Source organism: Lampris incognitus, chromosome 16 (genome assembly GCF_029633865.1).
Source record: "Lampris incognitus isolate fLamInc1 chromosome 16, fLamInc1.hap2, whole genome shotgun sequence".
Taxonomy (NCBI): domain Eukaryota; kingdom Metazoa; phylum Chordata; class Actinopteri; order Lampriformes; family Lampridae; genus Lampris; species Lampris incognitus.
Genome location: NC_079226.1, coordinates 1,697,397 through 1,714,103, shown reverse-complemented (window position 1 = coordinate 1,714,103; position 16,707 = coordinate 1,697,397). Strand labels below are relative to the sequence as shown.

The following is a 16,707-nucleotide window of genomic DNA, read 5'->3' as shown; positions in this document are numbered from 1 at the left end:
GTGTGTACTGTGTACTATGTTAGTTTGTTATGTCTGTAGTGTGGGTGTGTACTACATTACAAAAAAGAGACACAAACTTACTTTTGTGAGATCTGATCATTCTGTCTGACCTGGCGGAGGCGTCTTTTACTCGGTTGTGATATTCTAAAAGGAACGTCTTCTCATGCTCAAAGAAATCATCCACGTCCTGGAAACCAGATGACAAGAGTGAAGTGTGACAAACCCACATGATGTCAGACCTGAAACCAACATGATATTAGAGCTGAAACCACATGATGTTAGAGCTGAAACCACATGATGTTAAAGCTGAAACCACATGATGTTAGAGCTGAAACCACATGATGTTAGAGCTGAAACCAACATGATATTAGAGCTGAAACCACATGATGTTAGAGCTGAAACCACATGATGTCAGACCTGAAACCAACATGATATTAGAGCTGAAACCACATGATGTTAGAGCTGAAACCACATGATGTCAGACCTGAAACCAACATGATATTAGAGCTGAAACCACATGATGTTAGAGCTGAAACCACATGATGTTAAAGCTGAAACCACATGATGTTAGAGCTGAAACCACATGATGTTAGAGCTGAAACCAACATGATATTAGAGCTGAAACCACATGATGTTAGAGCTGAAACCACATGATGTCAGACCTGAAACCAACATGATATTAGAGCTGAAACCACATGATGTTAGAGCTGAAACCACATGATGTTAGCACTGAAACCACATGATGTTAGAGCTGAAACCACATGATGTTAGAGCTGAAACCACGTGATGTTAGAGCTGAAACCACATGATGTTACAGCTGAAACCAACATGATGATAGAGCTGAAACCATATGATGTTACAGCTGAAACCAATATGTTAGAGCTGAAACCACATGTTAGAGCTGAAACCATATGTTACAGCTGAAACCACATGATGCTAGAGCTGAAACCACATAATGTTAGAGCTAAAACCATATGATGTTAGAGCCGAAACCACATAATGTTAAAGCTGAAACCACATGATGTTAGAGCTGAAACCAACATTCAATTCAATTCAATCCAATTCAATTTATTGTCATTAAAAACAATGTGCAGGCACATGTTAAAAATGAAATGAGGGCTGTGGCTTCACCAAACAGTGCAAGACAGACACAGACAAACACAGCAAACACAGTATAAGATATACACACATGAAGACCAAAAGCTTAAATAAGTACAAAAAAAAAAAGCAAGAGTACAAAATATTTAAACATATCTACAGACATTCAGTGGGTAGCCAGGTTCGGGTGGGCAATAGCTTGGGGAAAGAAGCTGTTTTTGAGCCTGGTAGTGTGGGCTCTGAGGCTCCTGTAGCGCCTCCCAGAGCGCAGGGGGGAGAACAGTCCATGGTTGGGGTGGGTGGGATCTCTGCTGATGCTCAGACCCCTTCGAAGGCAGCGTTTGTGATAAATGTCTTGTATGGCTGGGAGCTGGGTACCGGTGATATGCTGGGCCGCCTTGACGACCCGCTGCAGAGCTTTCTGGTCTACTGAGGTGCAGTTGCCGTACCATGCTGAGATGCAGATGGTCAGGATGCTCTCTATGGTGCAGTGGTAGAAGTTGGTGAGAGTTTTGGGGGGTAGACGGGCGCTCCTCAGCCTCCTCAGGAAATGCAGGCATTGTTGGGCCTTTTTCACAAGGGCCTGGGTGCTTAATGTCCAGGAAAATTCCTCGCTGATGTGGACTCCGAGGAATTTAAAGCTGGAAACACTCTCCACTTCCACCCCATCGATGTGAATGGGGGAGTGGCTGCAGCTTCTAGACCTCCTGAAGTTCACAACCAGCTCCTTCGTCTTCTGCACATTGAGGACAAGACTGTTCGTAGTACACCATGATGTCAGGTGCTGAATCTCGTCTCTGTAGGCCGTCTCGTCATTGTTGGTGATTTGGCCAATGACTGAGGTGTCATCTGCAAACTTAACTATAACATTTGAAGGGTGAGTTGGCAGGCAGTCGTGGGTAAAGAGGGAGAAAAGGAGGGGGCTCAGAACACAGCCTTGAGGGGCACCTGTGCTGAGGGTCAGGGTGGAGGAGGAGTGGTCACCTAACCTAACAGACTGAGGTCTGTTGGTCAGGAAGTCCAGGATCCAGTTACAGAGGGAGGGGTTGAGGCCAAGGGAGAGGAGTTTGGTGGTTAGTTTGGTGGGGATGATAGTGTTGAAGGCAGAGCTATAATCTATAAACAGCATCCAGATGTATGTGTTGTTAAGTTCAAGGTGGGTCAGAGCAAAGTGCAGGGCAGTGGCAATGGCATCCTCAGTAGACCTTTTGGGATGGCGAACTGATGTGGGTTGAATGTGGGGGGGATAATGTTTTTGATGTGAGCCAGAACCAGTCTCTCAAAGCACTTCATGGCAATGGGGGTAAGTGCTATGGGTCGGTAGTCATTCAGACATGTGGGTTTCTTGGAGACAGGAATGATAGAGGTGGTCTTAAAGCATGCTGGGACCATAGATTGGGACAGTGAGAGGTTAAATATAGTTGTGAAGACCTCAGCCAGCTGGTCGGCACATTCCCAGAGGACCCGACCCGGTATGCTGTCCGGTCCAGCAGCCTTCTGTGTGTTCACTCTGCGCAGTGATTCTCTGACCTCTGTGATCGATAGAGTGAGCACCTGGTTTCCTGGCTGGTTGGGGATTTTTGTGGCCGGGTCAGTATTGTCCTTGTCGAAGCGGGCATAGAAATGATTTAGCTTGTCTGGCAGGGAGGCATCATGGACAGCGGGACCGCTATTAGAGCTTTTGTAGTCTGTGATAGAATGAATGCCTTGCCACATTCGCCGGGGATCGGAGTTATTGTGAAAGTGGTCCTCTATTCATAGGGAATATTTATGTTTGGCTGTTCTGATGCCCTTTTTGAGGTTGGATCTGGCTGCGCTGTAGGCCTCACAGTTACCTGACTTGAACGCTGTATCCCGGACATTCAGCAGCTGCCAGACCTCACTGGTCATCCAGGGTTTCTGGTTTGGAAAGGCGCAGATTGATTTTTTTGCTGCGAGACTCAGTGCAAAAGTTAATGTAGGCTAGTATGGCAGATGTCTGTTCATTAATGTCTATATGGGAGCCATGGGTAGCCGAATGTGCAAAAATACTCCAGTCTGTGTTGTCAGAACAGTCCTGGAGTTCAGAGACTGCTCCTTCTGGCCACATAGTGATTGTCTTTACTGCTGGCTTGACCCATTTTAAGAGGGGTTTGTAGGCTGGGACCAGGAACAGGCAGAGGTGGTCAGAATGCCCCAGGTGGGGACAGGGACTAGCTTTATATGAGTCCTTAATGTTTGTATAGAGTTGGTCCAGGGTGTTTTGTCCCCTAGTGGGGCAGGAGACATTTGGGCAATACAGCCCTGAGGTTAGCCTGATTAAAGTCACCACCTATGATAAAGGCATTGTCCGGGTGTTTGGTCTGTTGTCTGCTGATGGCACATTGTAGCTGCTTAAGTGCTACCTTAGCATTAGCATGTGGGGGGATGTATACAGCAGCGATGGTAATGGTCGTTAGCTCCCTGGGCAGGTAAAAAGGCCTTCACTGAATCATAAGGAGCTGGAGATCAGCAGAGCAATGCCTTTCAACCATCTTTATATTGTTGCACCAAGAGTTACTGACATAAATACTCAAACCTCCTCCGCGGATCTTGCCGGAGTCCGCTGTCCTGTCGGCACGGAAGGCTGTGCGGCCCGCTAGCTCGACTGCCGAGTCGCTATGTTGCTGTTGAGCCAAGTCTCCGTAAACATCAGCAGACAGCAGTTCTGCAGCCTTTTCTGAGAGGACAGCCTGAGTCTTATCTCCTCCATTTTGTTAGCTAACCACCGGACATTAGCCATGAAGATGCTGGGGAGGGAAACTTTGAAGGGAACGCTACTTAGCTTAGCATGTAGTCCGCCTCGTTTCCCCCTCTTTTGTTTACGTTGCCGACAGGGGGCAGCATTTCCACTGCGAGACCGGTGAGCAGATAATATGGATGGGGGAGTTGTCTGTGATGGTGGAGGGAAGTGAGTAATCCGTTCTGAGGTTAAAAAGTTCCTGATGGCTGTAGGAGACCACAGGACCTACACTTGTAAATACACTTAAAACTAACGTATAAATAACAAAGAAAACACAACGCTGAACAGGGAGCCGCAGTAGCCGCTGCGTCCAGCGCGCTGCCATCTTGGATAACCATGTTGGTTAACCTCTAACATGATGTTAGAGCTGAAACCATATGATGTTAGAGCTGACACCAACATGTTAGAGCTGAAACCACATGATGTTAGAGCGGAAACCAACATGATGTTAAAGGTGAAACCACACGATGTTAGAGCTGAAATCACATGATGTTAGAGCTGAAACCAACATGTTGTTAGAGCTGAAACCACATGATGTAAGAGCTGAAACCAACATGTTAGAGCTGAAACCACATGTTAGAGCTGCTACCAACATAATGTTAAAGCTGAAACCACATGATGTTAAAGTTGAAACTGCATGATGTTAGAGCTGAAATCAACATGATGTCAGACCTGAAACCACAGATATTAGAGCTGAAACCACATGATGTTGGAGCTGAAACCACAGATGTTAGAGCTGAAACCAACATGATGTTAGAGCTGAAACCACATGATGTTAGAGCTGAAACCAACATGATGTTAGAGCTGAAACCACATGATGTTAGAGCTGAAACCACATGATGGTAGAGCTGAAACCACATGGTGTTAGAGCTGAAACCAACATGATGTTAGAGCTGAAACCACATGATGTTAGCACTGAAACCAACATGATGTTAGAGCTGAAACTACATGATGTTAGAGCTGAAACAACATGGTGTTAGAGCTGAAACCAACATGTTAGAGCTGAAAGTTAGAGCCGAAACCTTGTTAGAGCTGAAACCAACATGTTAGAGCTGAAACCACATGATGTTAAAGCTGAAACTAACACGATGTTAGAGCTGAAAGTAACATGATGTTAGAGCAGAAACCAACATGATGTTAGAGCTGAAAGCTCTGTTAGCAAGCCATTCAGGTGACATCAGCACAACAATCGTTTTGTTTTTTACATTGTGTGGAAGACAGGTAAGTAATCAACAGACAGTTGGTAACTGGGGTTGCACAGACTAGTCGACGTTACTGCTCTGTGATGAGGCTTTCAGCTGGACATGGACTAGTCTCTGGTCATGTGATCTTGACGTTAACAACATGGATGTCTCAGAGGAGACAACAGCTGAGGAGCCTGGTGGCGGGTCATCATAGTAAACCAGCAGCACAGAGTGCAACATGTGCCCATGCTGGCACATGAGGCCATTAACATGGGCACGTGGAGCAATCATCAAAAAATGTAATAAACTTTTTTGATAAAATAAAACATTTTCACACAAAATATAGCCTCATGGTGAACTAAACAAACAATTCCATTTAGAATAATACTGAAATGAGTAATGCGTAAAAATACACCATTGTTTTTGACAGTAAGAGAGAGCACACAACTGACATGGTCACTCACACCCCTCCCTCTGACCTGCCCACCAACGCAGCATCACAGCGCAGGGTCATGGTGCAGCATCACGGCGCAGCATCATGGTGCAGCGTCATGGTGCAGCGTCATGGTGCAGCATCACAGTGCAGCGTCACGTAGCACAGCTGGCCAGCTTCCTGCTTTTTTATGTCACGAACAGCTGACAAAGGCAGAAGCTGTCCTGCAATATTGTCCCTTTCAGCTGTCTTAGACAAATCAATATGAATCCATTGCACAAGAGGACCGAGCTGTGTGCACTCTGCTGTCGAACTCCAAGTCAGACACAAGGCTGATAAAGCTGAATCCACCCAGAGGGCAGCGGCCCAGTACGGGATGCAAAGCAGCGTGTTTACAACCCGATGTGCTGCCAAAACCAAGCTACAGAGGGCAGCTATGAAGTGCCACAGTGCATTGCTTGAATTTTCCTCTCTAGTCTCCTCGATTCAGTTGCACCTCTCACTACCAGAGCTAGGTGACTAAAGAGGCCTACACCCTGGTTTAATGATGAGACACGTGCTCTTAAGCGGACCTGCAGAAGACTGGAATGTAAATGGCGAAAATCAAAATTGGAAGTTTTTTACGTATCATGGCACATGTGTTTATCGAAATACAAGCGCACTTTATCTACTGCAAAAACATCGTATCGCTCTCACTTAATTAATATTAATAAACATAACCCCAGATTTCTCTTTGACACTGTATCTAAACTTACTAAAAAGCAGTCGTCTATTAGCTGCTCACCATTCACAGCCCATGAATTACTAGATTTTTTCTGCAATAAGGTTGAGGAGATCTTAAACAAAATTAGTTCTTCAACTCCATCTACTCCTGCAGATCCTGTCTTACTAAATTCATATCTACACAATGAGTCACTGACAGTTCCAGTTATTACAGCTTTTGAGACTATCTCTCTTGATACTTTGACTAAGTTTGTGTCAGCTTCTCAACCAACTGCTTGTCTACTTGATCCCTTACCAGCAAAACCTTTTAAAGACCTCTGGCCTTTTCTTGGACCTACAATGCTAGACATTGTTAATTTATCTCTTACTACTGGCATTGTTCCCAGGAGTTTTAAGACAGCTGTGGTTAAACCCCTACTTAAAAAACCACACCTCGATCCAGGGTCTCTTAGGGCCCTTTCACACTTATGTTGTTTAGTCCGGACTTTCAGACTTTCCAGAAAAGTCCAAACCAGATTGCCAGGTGTGAAACCTCTTGGACCAGGGTACAGGGATCAAAGACTCGGTCTTTGGTCCAAGCTCAGGAGGTAGTCTCGGTTCAGACCAAGGTTCATGAATGTCTAATGTGAAATCAAAGGTTCGGACTTTCGGATAAATCATAGGAAGTGATAAAACAAACACAAACAGTAACACCTAGCAACAGCGAGCGCGCCTGGCGACAACGAGCACACCTGGCAACAACGAGCGCACCTGGCGGCAACAACGAGCCAAAAGTTCAAGTCAAGGTCCACTGGTATGAAAGCAAAAGTCCTGAAACTAATGACTATAAAATAACAGATGTGAAAGCAGCAGAACCAGACTCTGGTTCAGACCTTGGTTTGGACTTTCAAGTGTGAAAGGGACCTTAGTAACTATCGACCAGTCTCTAATCTTCCATTCTTCTCCAAAGTACTAGAGAGAGTTGTGTATCAACAACTTTCGACCCATATAAAAGAAAACCATCTATATGAACCTTTTCAGTCGGCTTTCAGGCCCTGTCACTCCACTGAAACTGCTCTGACCAGAGTGGTGAATGATCTTTTACTAGCTATCGACTCTGATTCCACTTCTGTGCTTCTACTACTGGACCTCAGTGCAGCCTTTGACACCATTGATCACTGTATACTATTAGATAGATTAAATTATAATTTTGGTGTCTCTGCCTTAGCTCTCTCTTGGCTTAAGTCCTACCTATCTGGAAGAACACATTGTGTCTGCTATAATAATATTATATCAAAATTTTCTGACATTAAATATGGTTTGCCTCAGGGCTCAGTACTTGGCCCTCTACTTTTCTCTCTTTACATTACACCGCTTAGCCAAATTATACACAGTTATGGAATAAGTTTCCATTGCTATGCTGATGATACTCAGCTGTATGTGCCTATAAGGGCTGATGATCATACTCAAATGACTAACTTAGAGGCCTGCTCGGCTACTGTGAAAAACTGGATGTCACTTAACTTTCTGCTTTTAAATTCAGATAAAACCGAGATGCTGGTCATTGGCCCTGCTAGACACAGACACCAATTTGATCAAGTAACGATAACAATCGACAACTCTGTGGTTTCACAAAGTGTGGCAGCCAAAAATCTTGGTGTTACGTTTGATCCCAGCCTTTCCTTTGATAAGCACATTAAAGAAATCATCAAGACTGCCTTTTTTCACTTACGTAACATATCTAAAATTCTGTCTTTTCTCTCCATGGCTGACGCAGAGACTCTAATACATGCATTTGTTTCATCCAGACTTGATTACTGTAATGTTCTGTTCTCAGGTCTGCCACATTCTAGTACTGAAAGTCTTCAGATGGTTCAGAATGCTGCTGCTAGAATCCTAACTAAATCTAGGAAATTTGACCATATTACACCAATTCTTGCCTCCCTTCATTGGCTTCCTATCCATGTTAGATCACAAGGTGCTTCTGCTGACTTATAAAATCCTAAATGGGCTTCCCCCATCTTACCTGTCTGATCTCCTTAAACCTTACATGCCATCTCAAGCTCTTCCTTCTCAAAATACAGGGCTCCTGTGTGTACCCAAAGTTAAAAAGAGGTCAGCTGGTGGCAGCAGGGCCTTTTCCTATCGGGCTCCATTGTTGTGGAATAACCTGCCTGCTGCCATCAGACAATCAGAGTCTATTGAGTCCTTTAAATCCAAACTTAAAACTCATCTTTTTGCCTTAGTTTACAATTAGTTGCCTTTAAGTTGAGTGCTTCACAACCTGTACTGGATGGTGGGTTGGTTTTCTGTCTCAATGAATTTACCAACCACTGTTCTGCCGACGAGATTATCGAGTATAGATTATCGAGTATAGATTATGACGAATTGATGACTTAATTGATTATGGCTAATGACTACTGCAACCTGTTCTCTTCTCTAACATGTCTTTTCTCTCTCTCTGAATGATGTCTTCTCCTTTCTCCTTTTCTGTGTGTGAATGGTGTCATGTGAGTCTCTCCTGCATGCATGTGCAGTCGGTTCTCCTCCCAGGTCTCCGTGGTGATGGTGGTCACCATTTGGATGCTGCCTGCCCTTCCTCTCCTCACCTAAGTTTTTCTTATTACATGATGATGCTGGTTGCGTGGCTTGGGTCCTGGACTGCTCCGTTGGCACGTGGACACTGCTTGGCATCCTGTGCATCATGTTCTTCATAAATGTGATGTCCATTATAATTCTGTTACCCTCTTTCAATGTTGTATTATGTAAATTGCGTGAACACAACATCCATTGCACGCTGTCCGTCTTGGGAGAGAGATCCTCCTCTGTTGCTCTCCCTGAGGTTTCTTCCTATTGTTTCTCCCTGTTAAAGGGTTTTTTAGGGAGGTGTTCCTCATCCAATGAGAGGGTGTAAAGACAGGATGTTGTGCTGTTGTTAAGCCCACTGAGGCAAATTTGTAATTTGTGATTTTGGGCTACACAAATAAAATTGATTTGATTTGATTGCTTAAAGCCATTCTCTGATGGAGAGACTATAAAGAGGCTTTCCTCAGCAGGTCGCAGGTCATATTTGATGGGTTACCAAACATACACACGATCATCCCAGGAGTGAAGAAATGCCCGTTTCTGTGAGAACTGTAGAGACGCAGTACAAACATGCTGAGAACCGAAGACACCAGAGAACTCCTGCACTGAAAGATGAGTCGGTGTTCAGTGTAGCAACTGACGAGGGCATGGACGCAGACGATGCTCTACATCTCGCAGTGGTACCAGATGTTACGCCAAACAAGGGTCGCACTAACGGTAAGATCACATTCATTTTCTTTTGTGCCCTAGTCATTTTCATACATTTGCTCAAATAATAAGTGTGTGCGTGTGTGTAGAGCTCAGATCTTTTGGCATGAGGAATCTAGACGGGGAGACAAGCAGCAGTAAATAAATAAACAGATAAATGCTCATCATGAAATGAACTGGCACTCGGGTCTGTGATTTTTTTTTTACTTTGTAAAGTGGCACAGGTCATCCAAAAGGTCACGACCCCTGCAGCAGCGCTACATCGAGTGTGTGGAACTGCTTCACTAAAGATGAAACCTTCACTACCGTCACTTGTAAAATATGCAGGTCTGTTCTGGAATACAACAGAAGTACAAGTGCCGTGCACGCTCATGTGAGAGGGCTCCTGTAACGCCAGCTGCTGCAGAACCATCCAGATCCTCTCTCCACAGCGGCCAAGTAGCCAGCACTCCAAACGCCCCGCCCTGACACCGAAAATACCACAGCAAATCCCCAGCGTTGACAAATATATCAGCCCTTCAGCCGAAGCAAATGGAGAAGGCTTCGTAGACCCGCTGCCTGTTCTGAACCTGTCTACGATGCCCCATCTCACCACCCGCTGAGGAGGAGTATGAAACACCACTACGACAGCCAGCACGGAGAGAAAACCCTGACTGAGCAGGACTGTGACTGCACGCAGGCTTACAGGCTACATCTGGCCTGAGCTTTGTTTTCCTCCTCAGTGCTTGTCCCCATACTTCTGTTTTTATTTGTTCACTCAAACGGGCATTGTAGCGCATGTTATTGTTGCACACGCTGATGCAGCTGAGCTGCAACCTGTTGTTGTTTCTACTGGTTTCTGTGTAGATGGTGTGCATGTCCGCATGTACATTAAGCTTTGCTAATACAGACTGTCACTGGTTGAAAGCGGTCCCTTCTCCCGTGGTTTTATTCATGACATCACATCGACGAGTCAAGGTCGACTCGGCTTCCACCACATAACAGTCGACTTTAAAACATGTGAAGTCACACAGTTCCTCTTTGTGTACTGGCACATGATCAGATTCCATACAGGGCTGGTCGGTCTCTGGTTGTCTTTCTGTTTTATATTTCTCACTGGTTAATCTTTAAATTAGGAGTTTCTGAAAACAACTACATTTAAATATCAAAATATCAAAGTGTAACAAAAGAAAACAGCTTAGTTAGAATCAGTTTGTCTTGATGCTGCTCAATAACCCAGGTAGGAACCTCACAGGAGGTCGAACCAGTTCATACGGACACAACGTTTACTGACACATATGTTTCATCATCGTCTAAGTGACCATTTCAGTCTCACATGTCCCCACCCTTATAAACAATACGCTGGCTGCAGGTGTCCCCACCCTTATAAACAATACACTGGCTGCAGGTGTCCCCACCCTTATAAACAATACACTGGCTGCAGGTGTCCCCACCCTTATAAACAATACAGTGACTGCAGGTACCCCACCCTTATAAACAATACAGTGACTGCAGGTACCCCACCCTTATAAACAATACAGTGACTGCAGGTGTCCCCACCCTTATAAACAATACAGTGACTGCAGGTGTCCCCACCCTTATAAACAATACACTGGCTGCAGGTGTCCCCACCCTTATAACCAATACAGTGACTGCAGGTGTCCCCACCCTTATAACCAATACACTGGCTGCAGGTGTCCCCACCCTTATAAACAATACACTGGCTGCAGGTGTCCCCACCCTTATAAACAATACACTGGCTGCAGGTGTCCCCACCCTTATAACCAATACACTGGCTGCAGGTGTCCCCACCCTTATAAACAATACAGTGGCTGCAGGTGTCCCCACCCTTATAAACAATACAGTGACTGCAGGTACCCCACCCTTATAAACAATACAGTGACTGCAGGTGTCCCCACCCTTATAAACAATACAGTGACTGCAGGTACCCCACCCTTATAAACAATACAGTGACTGCAGGTGTCCCCACCCTTATAACCAATACACTGGCTGCAGGTGTCCCCACCCTTATAAACAATACACTGGCTGCAGGTGTCCCCACCCTTATAAACAATACAGTGGCTGCAGGTGTCCCCACCCTTATAAACAATACAGTGACTGCAGGTACCCCACCCTTATAAACAATACAGTGACTGCAGGTGTCCCCACCCTTATAAACAATACAGTGACTGCAGGTGTCCCCACCCTTATAACCAATACACTGGCTGCAGGTGTCCCCACCCTTATAAACAATACACTGGCTGCAGGTGTCCCCACCCTTATAAACAATACAGTGACTGCAGGTAACCCACCCTTATAAACAATACAGTGACTGCAGGTGTCCCCACCCTTATAACCAATACACTGGCTGCAGGTGTCCCCACCCTTATAAACAATACACTGGCTGCAGGTGTCCCCACCCTTATAAACAATACACTGGCTGCAGGTGTCCCCACCCTTATAAACAATACAGTGACTGCAGGTACCCCACCCTTATAAAAAATACAGTGACTGCAGGTGTCCCCACCCTTATAAACAATACACTGGCTGCAGGTGTCCCCACCCTTATAAAAAATACAGTGACTGCAGGAGTCCCCACCCTTATAAACAATACAGTGACTGCAGGAGTCCCCACCCTTATAAACAATACAGTGACTGCAGGTGTCCCCACCCTTATAAATAATACACTGGCTGCAGGTGTCCCCACCCTTATAAACAATACAGTGACTGCAGGTGTCCCCACCCTTATAAATAATACACTGGCTGCAGGTGTCCCCACCCTTATAAACAATACAGTGACTGCAGGTGTCCCCACCCTTATAAACAATACAGTGACTGCAGGTGTCCCCACCCTTATAAAAAATACAGTGACTGCAGGTGTCCCCACCCTTATAAATAATACACTGGCTGCAGGTGTCCCCACCCTTATAAACAATACAGTGACTGCAGGTGTCCCCACCCTTATAAACAATACAGTGACTGCAGGAGTCCCCACCCTTATAAACAAGACAGTGACTGCAGGTGTCCCCACCCTTATAAACAATACAGTGACTGCAGGAGTCCCCACCCTTATAAACAATACAGTGACTGCAGGTGTCCCCACCCTTATAAACAATACAGTGACTGCAGGTGTCCCCACCCTTATAAATAATACACTGGCTGCAGGTGTCCCCACCCTTATAAACAATACACTGGCTGCAGGTGTCCCCACCCTTATAAACAATACAGTGACTGCAGGTGTCCCCACCCTTATAAACAATACAGTGACTGCAGGTGTCCCCACCCTTATAAACAATACAGTGACTGCAGGTGTCCCCACCCTTATAAACAATACAGTGACTGCAGGTGTCCCCACCCTTATAACCAATACACTGGCTGCAGGTGTCCCCACCCTTATAAACAATACACTGGCTGCAGGTGTCCCCACCCTTATAAACAATACACTGGCTGCAGGTGTCCCCACCCTTATAAACAATACAGTGACTGCAGGTACCCCACCCTTATAAAAAATACAGTGACTGCAGGTGTCCCCACCCTTATAAACAATACACTGGCTGCAGGTGTCCCCACCCTTATAAAAAATACAGTGACTGCAGGAGTCCCCACCCTTATAAACAATACAGTGACTGCAGGAGTCCCCACCCTTATAAACAATACAGTGACTGCAGGTGTCCCCACCCTTATAAATAATACACTGGCTGCAGGTGTCCCCACCCTTATAAACAATACAGTGACTGCAGGTGTCCCCACCCTTATAAATAATACACTGGCTGCAGGTGTCCCCACCCTTATAAACAATACAGTGACTGCAGGTGTCCCCACCCTTATAAACAATACAGTGACTGCAGGTGTCCCCACCCTTATAAAAAATACAGTGACTGCAGGTGTCCCCACCCTTATAAATAATACACTGGCTGCAGGTGTCCCCACCCTTATAAACAATACAGTGACTGCAGGTGTCCCCACCCTTATAAACAATACAGTGACTGCAGGAGTCCCCACCCTTATAAACAAGACAGTGACTGCAGGTGTCCCCACCCTTATAAACAATACAGTGACTGCAGGTGTCCCCACCCTTATAAACAATACAGTGACTGCAGGTGTCCCCACCCTTATAAACAATACAGTGACTGCAGGTGTCCCCACCCTTATAAATAATACACTGGCTGCAGGTGTCCCCACCCTTATAAACAATACACTGGCTGCAGGTGTCCCCACCCTTATAAACAATACAGTGACTGCAGGTGTCCCCACCCTTATAAACAATACAGTGACTGCAGGTGTCCCCACCCTTATAAACAATACAGTGACTGCAGGTGTCCCCACCCTTATAAAAAATACAGTGACTGCAGGTGTCCCCACCCTTATAAATAATACACTGGCTGCAGGTGTCCCCACCCTTATAAACAATACAGTGACTGCAGGTGTCCCCACCCTTATAAAAAATACAGTGACTGCAGGTGTCCCCACCCTTATAAATAATACGCTGGCTGCAGGTGTCCCCACCCTTATAAACAATACAGTGACTGCAGGTGTCCCCACCCTTATAAATAATACACTGGCTGCAGGTGTCCCCACCCTTATAAACAATACAGTGACTGCAGGTGTCCCCACCCTTATAAATAATACACTGGCTGCAGGTGTCCCCACCCTTATAAACAATACAGTGACTGCAGGTGTCCCCACCCTTATAAACAATACAGTGACTGCAGGTGTCCCCACCCTTATAAAAAATACAGTGACTGCAGGTGTCCCCACCCTTATAAATAATACACTGGCTGCAGGTGTCCCCACCCTTATAAACAATACAGTGACTGCAGGTGTCCCCACCCTTATAAACAATACAGTGACTGCAGGAGTCCCCACCCTTATAAACAAGACAGTGACTGCAGGTGTCCCCACCCTTATAAACAATACAGTGACTGCAGGAGTCCCCACCCTTATAAACAATACAGTGACTGCAGGTGTCCCCACCCTTATAAACAATACAGTGACTGCAGGTGTCCCCACCCTTATAAATAATACACTGGCTGCAGGTGTCCCCACCCTTATAAACAATACACTGGCTGCAGGTGTCCCCACCCTTATAAACAATACAGTGACTGCAGGTGTCCCCACCCTTATAAACAATACAGTGACTGCAGGTGTCCCCACCCTTATAAACAATACAGTGACTGCAGGTGTCCCCACCCTTATAAAAAATACAGTGACTGCAGGTGTCCCCACCCTTATAAATAATACACTGGCTGCAGGTGTCCCCACCCTTATAAACAATACAGTGACTGCAGGTGTCCCTACCCTTATAAACAATACAGTGACTGCAGGTGTCCCCACCCTTATAAAAAATACAGTGACTGCAGGTGTCCCCACCCTTATAAATAATACGCTGGCTGCAGGTGTCCCCACCCTTATAAACAATACAGTGACTGCAGGTGTCCCCACCCTTATAAACAATACAGTGACTGCAGGTGTCCCCACCCTTATAAAAAATACACTGGCTGCAGGTGTCCCCACCCTTATAAACAATACAGTGACTGCAGGTGCCCCCACCCTTATAAAAAATACACTGACTGCAGGTGTCCCACCCTTGTAAACAATACAGTGGCATAACGACCCAAACCAACCATCAGTTTCATATGCACATATGGGCGTGACCACTAACTAGAGTTACAGTGGCCATGTGTACTATTCACAGAGGATTGGGGAATAGCTGCAATCACAGCGTTCCTCCCTATCAAGGATGTGCACATCCTCATCCCTGAAAGCGTGGCCACTGGTCTGTAGATGGTGCAGACTGTGGAGTCCTGGTCTGACGTGTTAGCTCTCCTGTGTTGTGCCAGCATCTGTTTAGTTTCCCCGATGTACAAGTCACTGCAGTCCTCCTGGATCTTAACAGCTACACTATATTGCTGTTTGTGCCAGGGGACCTGATCCTTGGGGTGGCCCAACTTCTGGTGCAGTGTGTTTTGGGGTTTGAAAGCAGCTGAGACGTGGTGTTTTGAAAATACGCATTTCAACTGTTCCGACACTCCCACCACATACAGAATCACCACTGGTTTACTCTTAGCCAGCTGTGGTCCTCCTCCTCTCTTCGATCGGCTGGTGCTCTGTTTGGGCATCTTCCTGCTTTGACAAACACCCAGTTAGGATAACCACACTTAACCAGGGTCTGTTTAATGTGGGACTTCTCCTCTTCCCCGGTCGCTGTGTCGGTGGGGACGCTGTCAGCTCGGTGGTCCAGCGTCCTGATGACTCCTAGTTTGTGCTCCAGTGGATGATGAGAGTCAAACCTTAAGTACTGATCAGTATGTGTTGGTTTACAGTAAACATCAGCAATCAAATGTCCCCCATCACCAACTGCAGCTTCACAGTGTAAGAAGACTACCCTGTCATGTTCCACATCCTCCCTGGTGAACTTGATGTGGTGTCCACAGAGTTCATGTGGTCGGTGAAATGTGCTACATCCTGAGATTTAATTTTAACCCAGGTGTCGTCCACAAATCTGAACCAGTGGCTAGGTGGTGTCCCTGGATAGGACATCAGAGCCTCTTTTCCACTTCCTCCATGTACAAGCTGGCCACTACAGTTAATGGCCACACCAATATCTGCATATGAAACTGGTCGTGGGTTTGGGTTGTTATACCACTGTATTGTTTACAAGGGTGGGATACCTGCAGTCAGTTTAGACTGAAGATGTCACTTAGTTGAGTGATGAAACTTATCTATTGATAAACGTCGTATCTAGATGAACTGATTCAACCATCTTTAAATTCCACATTTTAAGTTTTGAAGAAAATAAAAGTCTGGATTCTCTCCTCTCACCTTCACTCCTGCCACCAATACGCCATCTGCCGACTTCACCACATTCTTAAAGAAGTCTTCCAACTTCTCCTTCTTGTTTTTGCCTCGCACACTGAGCTGTGGGGAGAGAGGTCAGCACAGGTCAAACACACAGACTAAGGAGGTGGTCCACGAGACTAGAAGATCCTCTAAAGGTGCCATGACGTAGGAGGTACAGCAGGTCATCTAGTAATCGGAAAGTCGCTGGTTTGATCCCCGGCTCCTCCAGACAGCATGTCCAAGTGTCCTTGAGCAAGACACTGAACTCCTAACTGCTCCTGATGAGCAGGTTGGCACCTTGTATGGCAGCCTCCACCATCAGTGTGTGAATGTGTGTGTGAATGAATGAATGTGAGACATACACACATTCATTCATTCACACACACATTCACACACTGATGGTGAAGCACTTTGAG

At 45.8% G+C, this 16,707-nt stretch overlaps 1 protein-coding gene across 1 annotated transcript in view; it reads right to left on the bottom strand.

Annotated features, from left to right (window-relative positions):
• The window catches only part of snx6 (sorting nexin 6), a 61,422-nt gene that overhangs the window by 17,182 nt on the left and 27,533 nt on the right, over positions 1 to 16,707 (bottom strand). Inside the window, exons 7-8 of the mRNA XM_056295740.1 lie at positions 16,274 to 16,369; positions 82 to 187 (exon numbers count right to left, since the gene is read on the bottom strand). Coding sequence (XP_056151715.1) covers positions 82 to 187; positions 16,274 to 16,369 — 202 coding nt within the window. The remainder of the gene's footprint in view (positions 1 to 81; positions 188 to 16,273; positions 16,370 to 16,707) is intronic.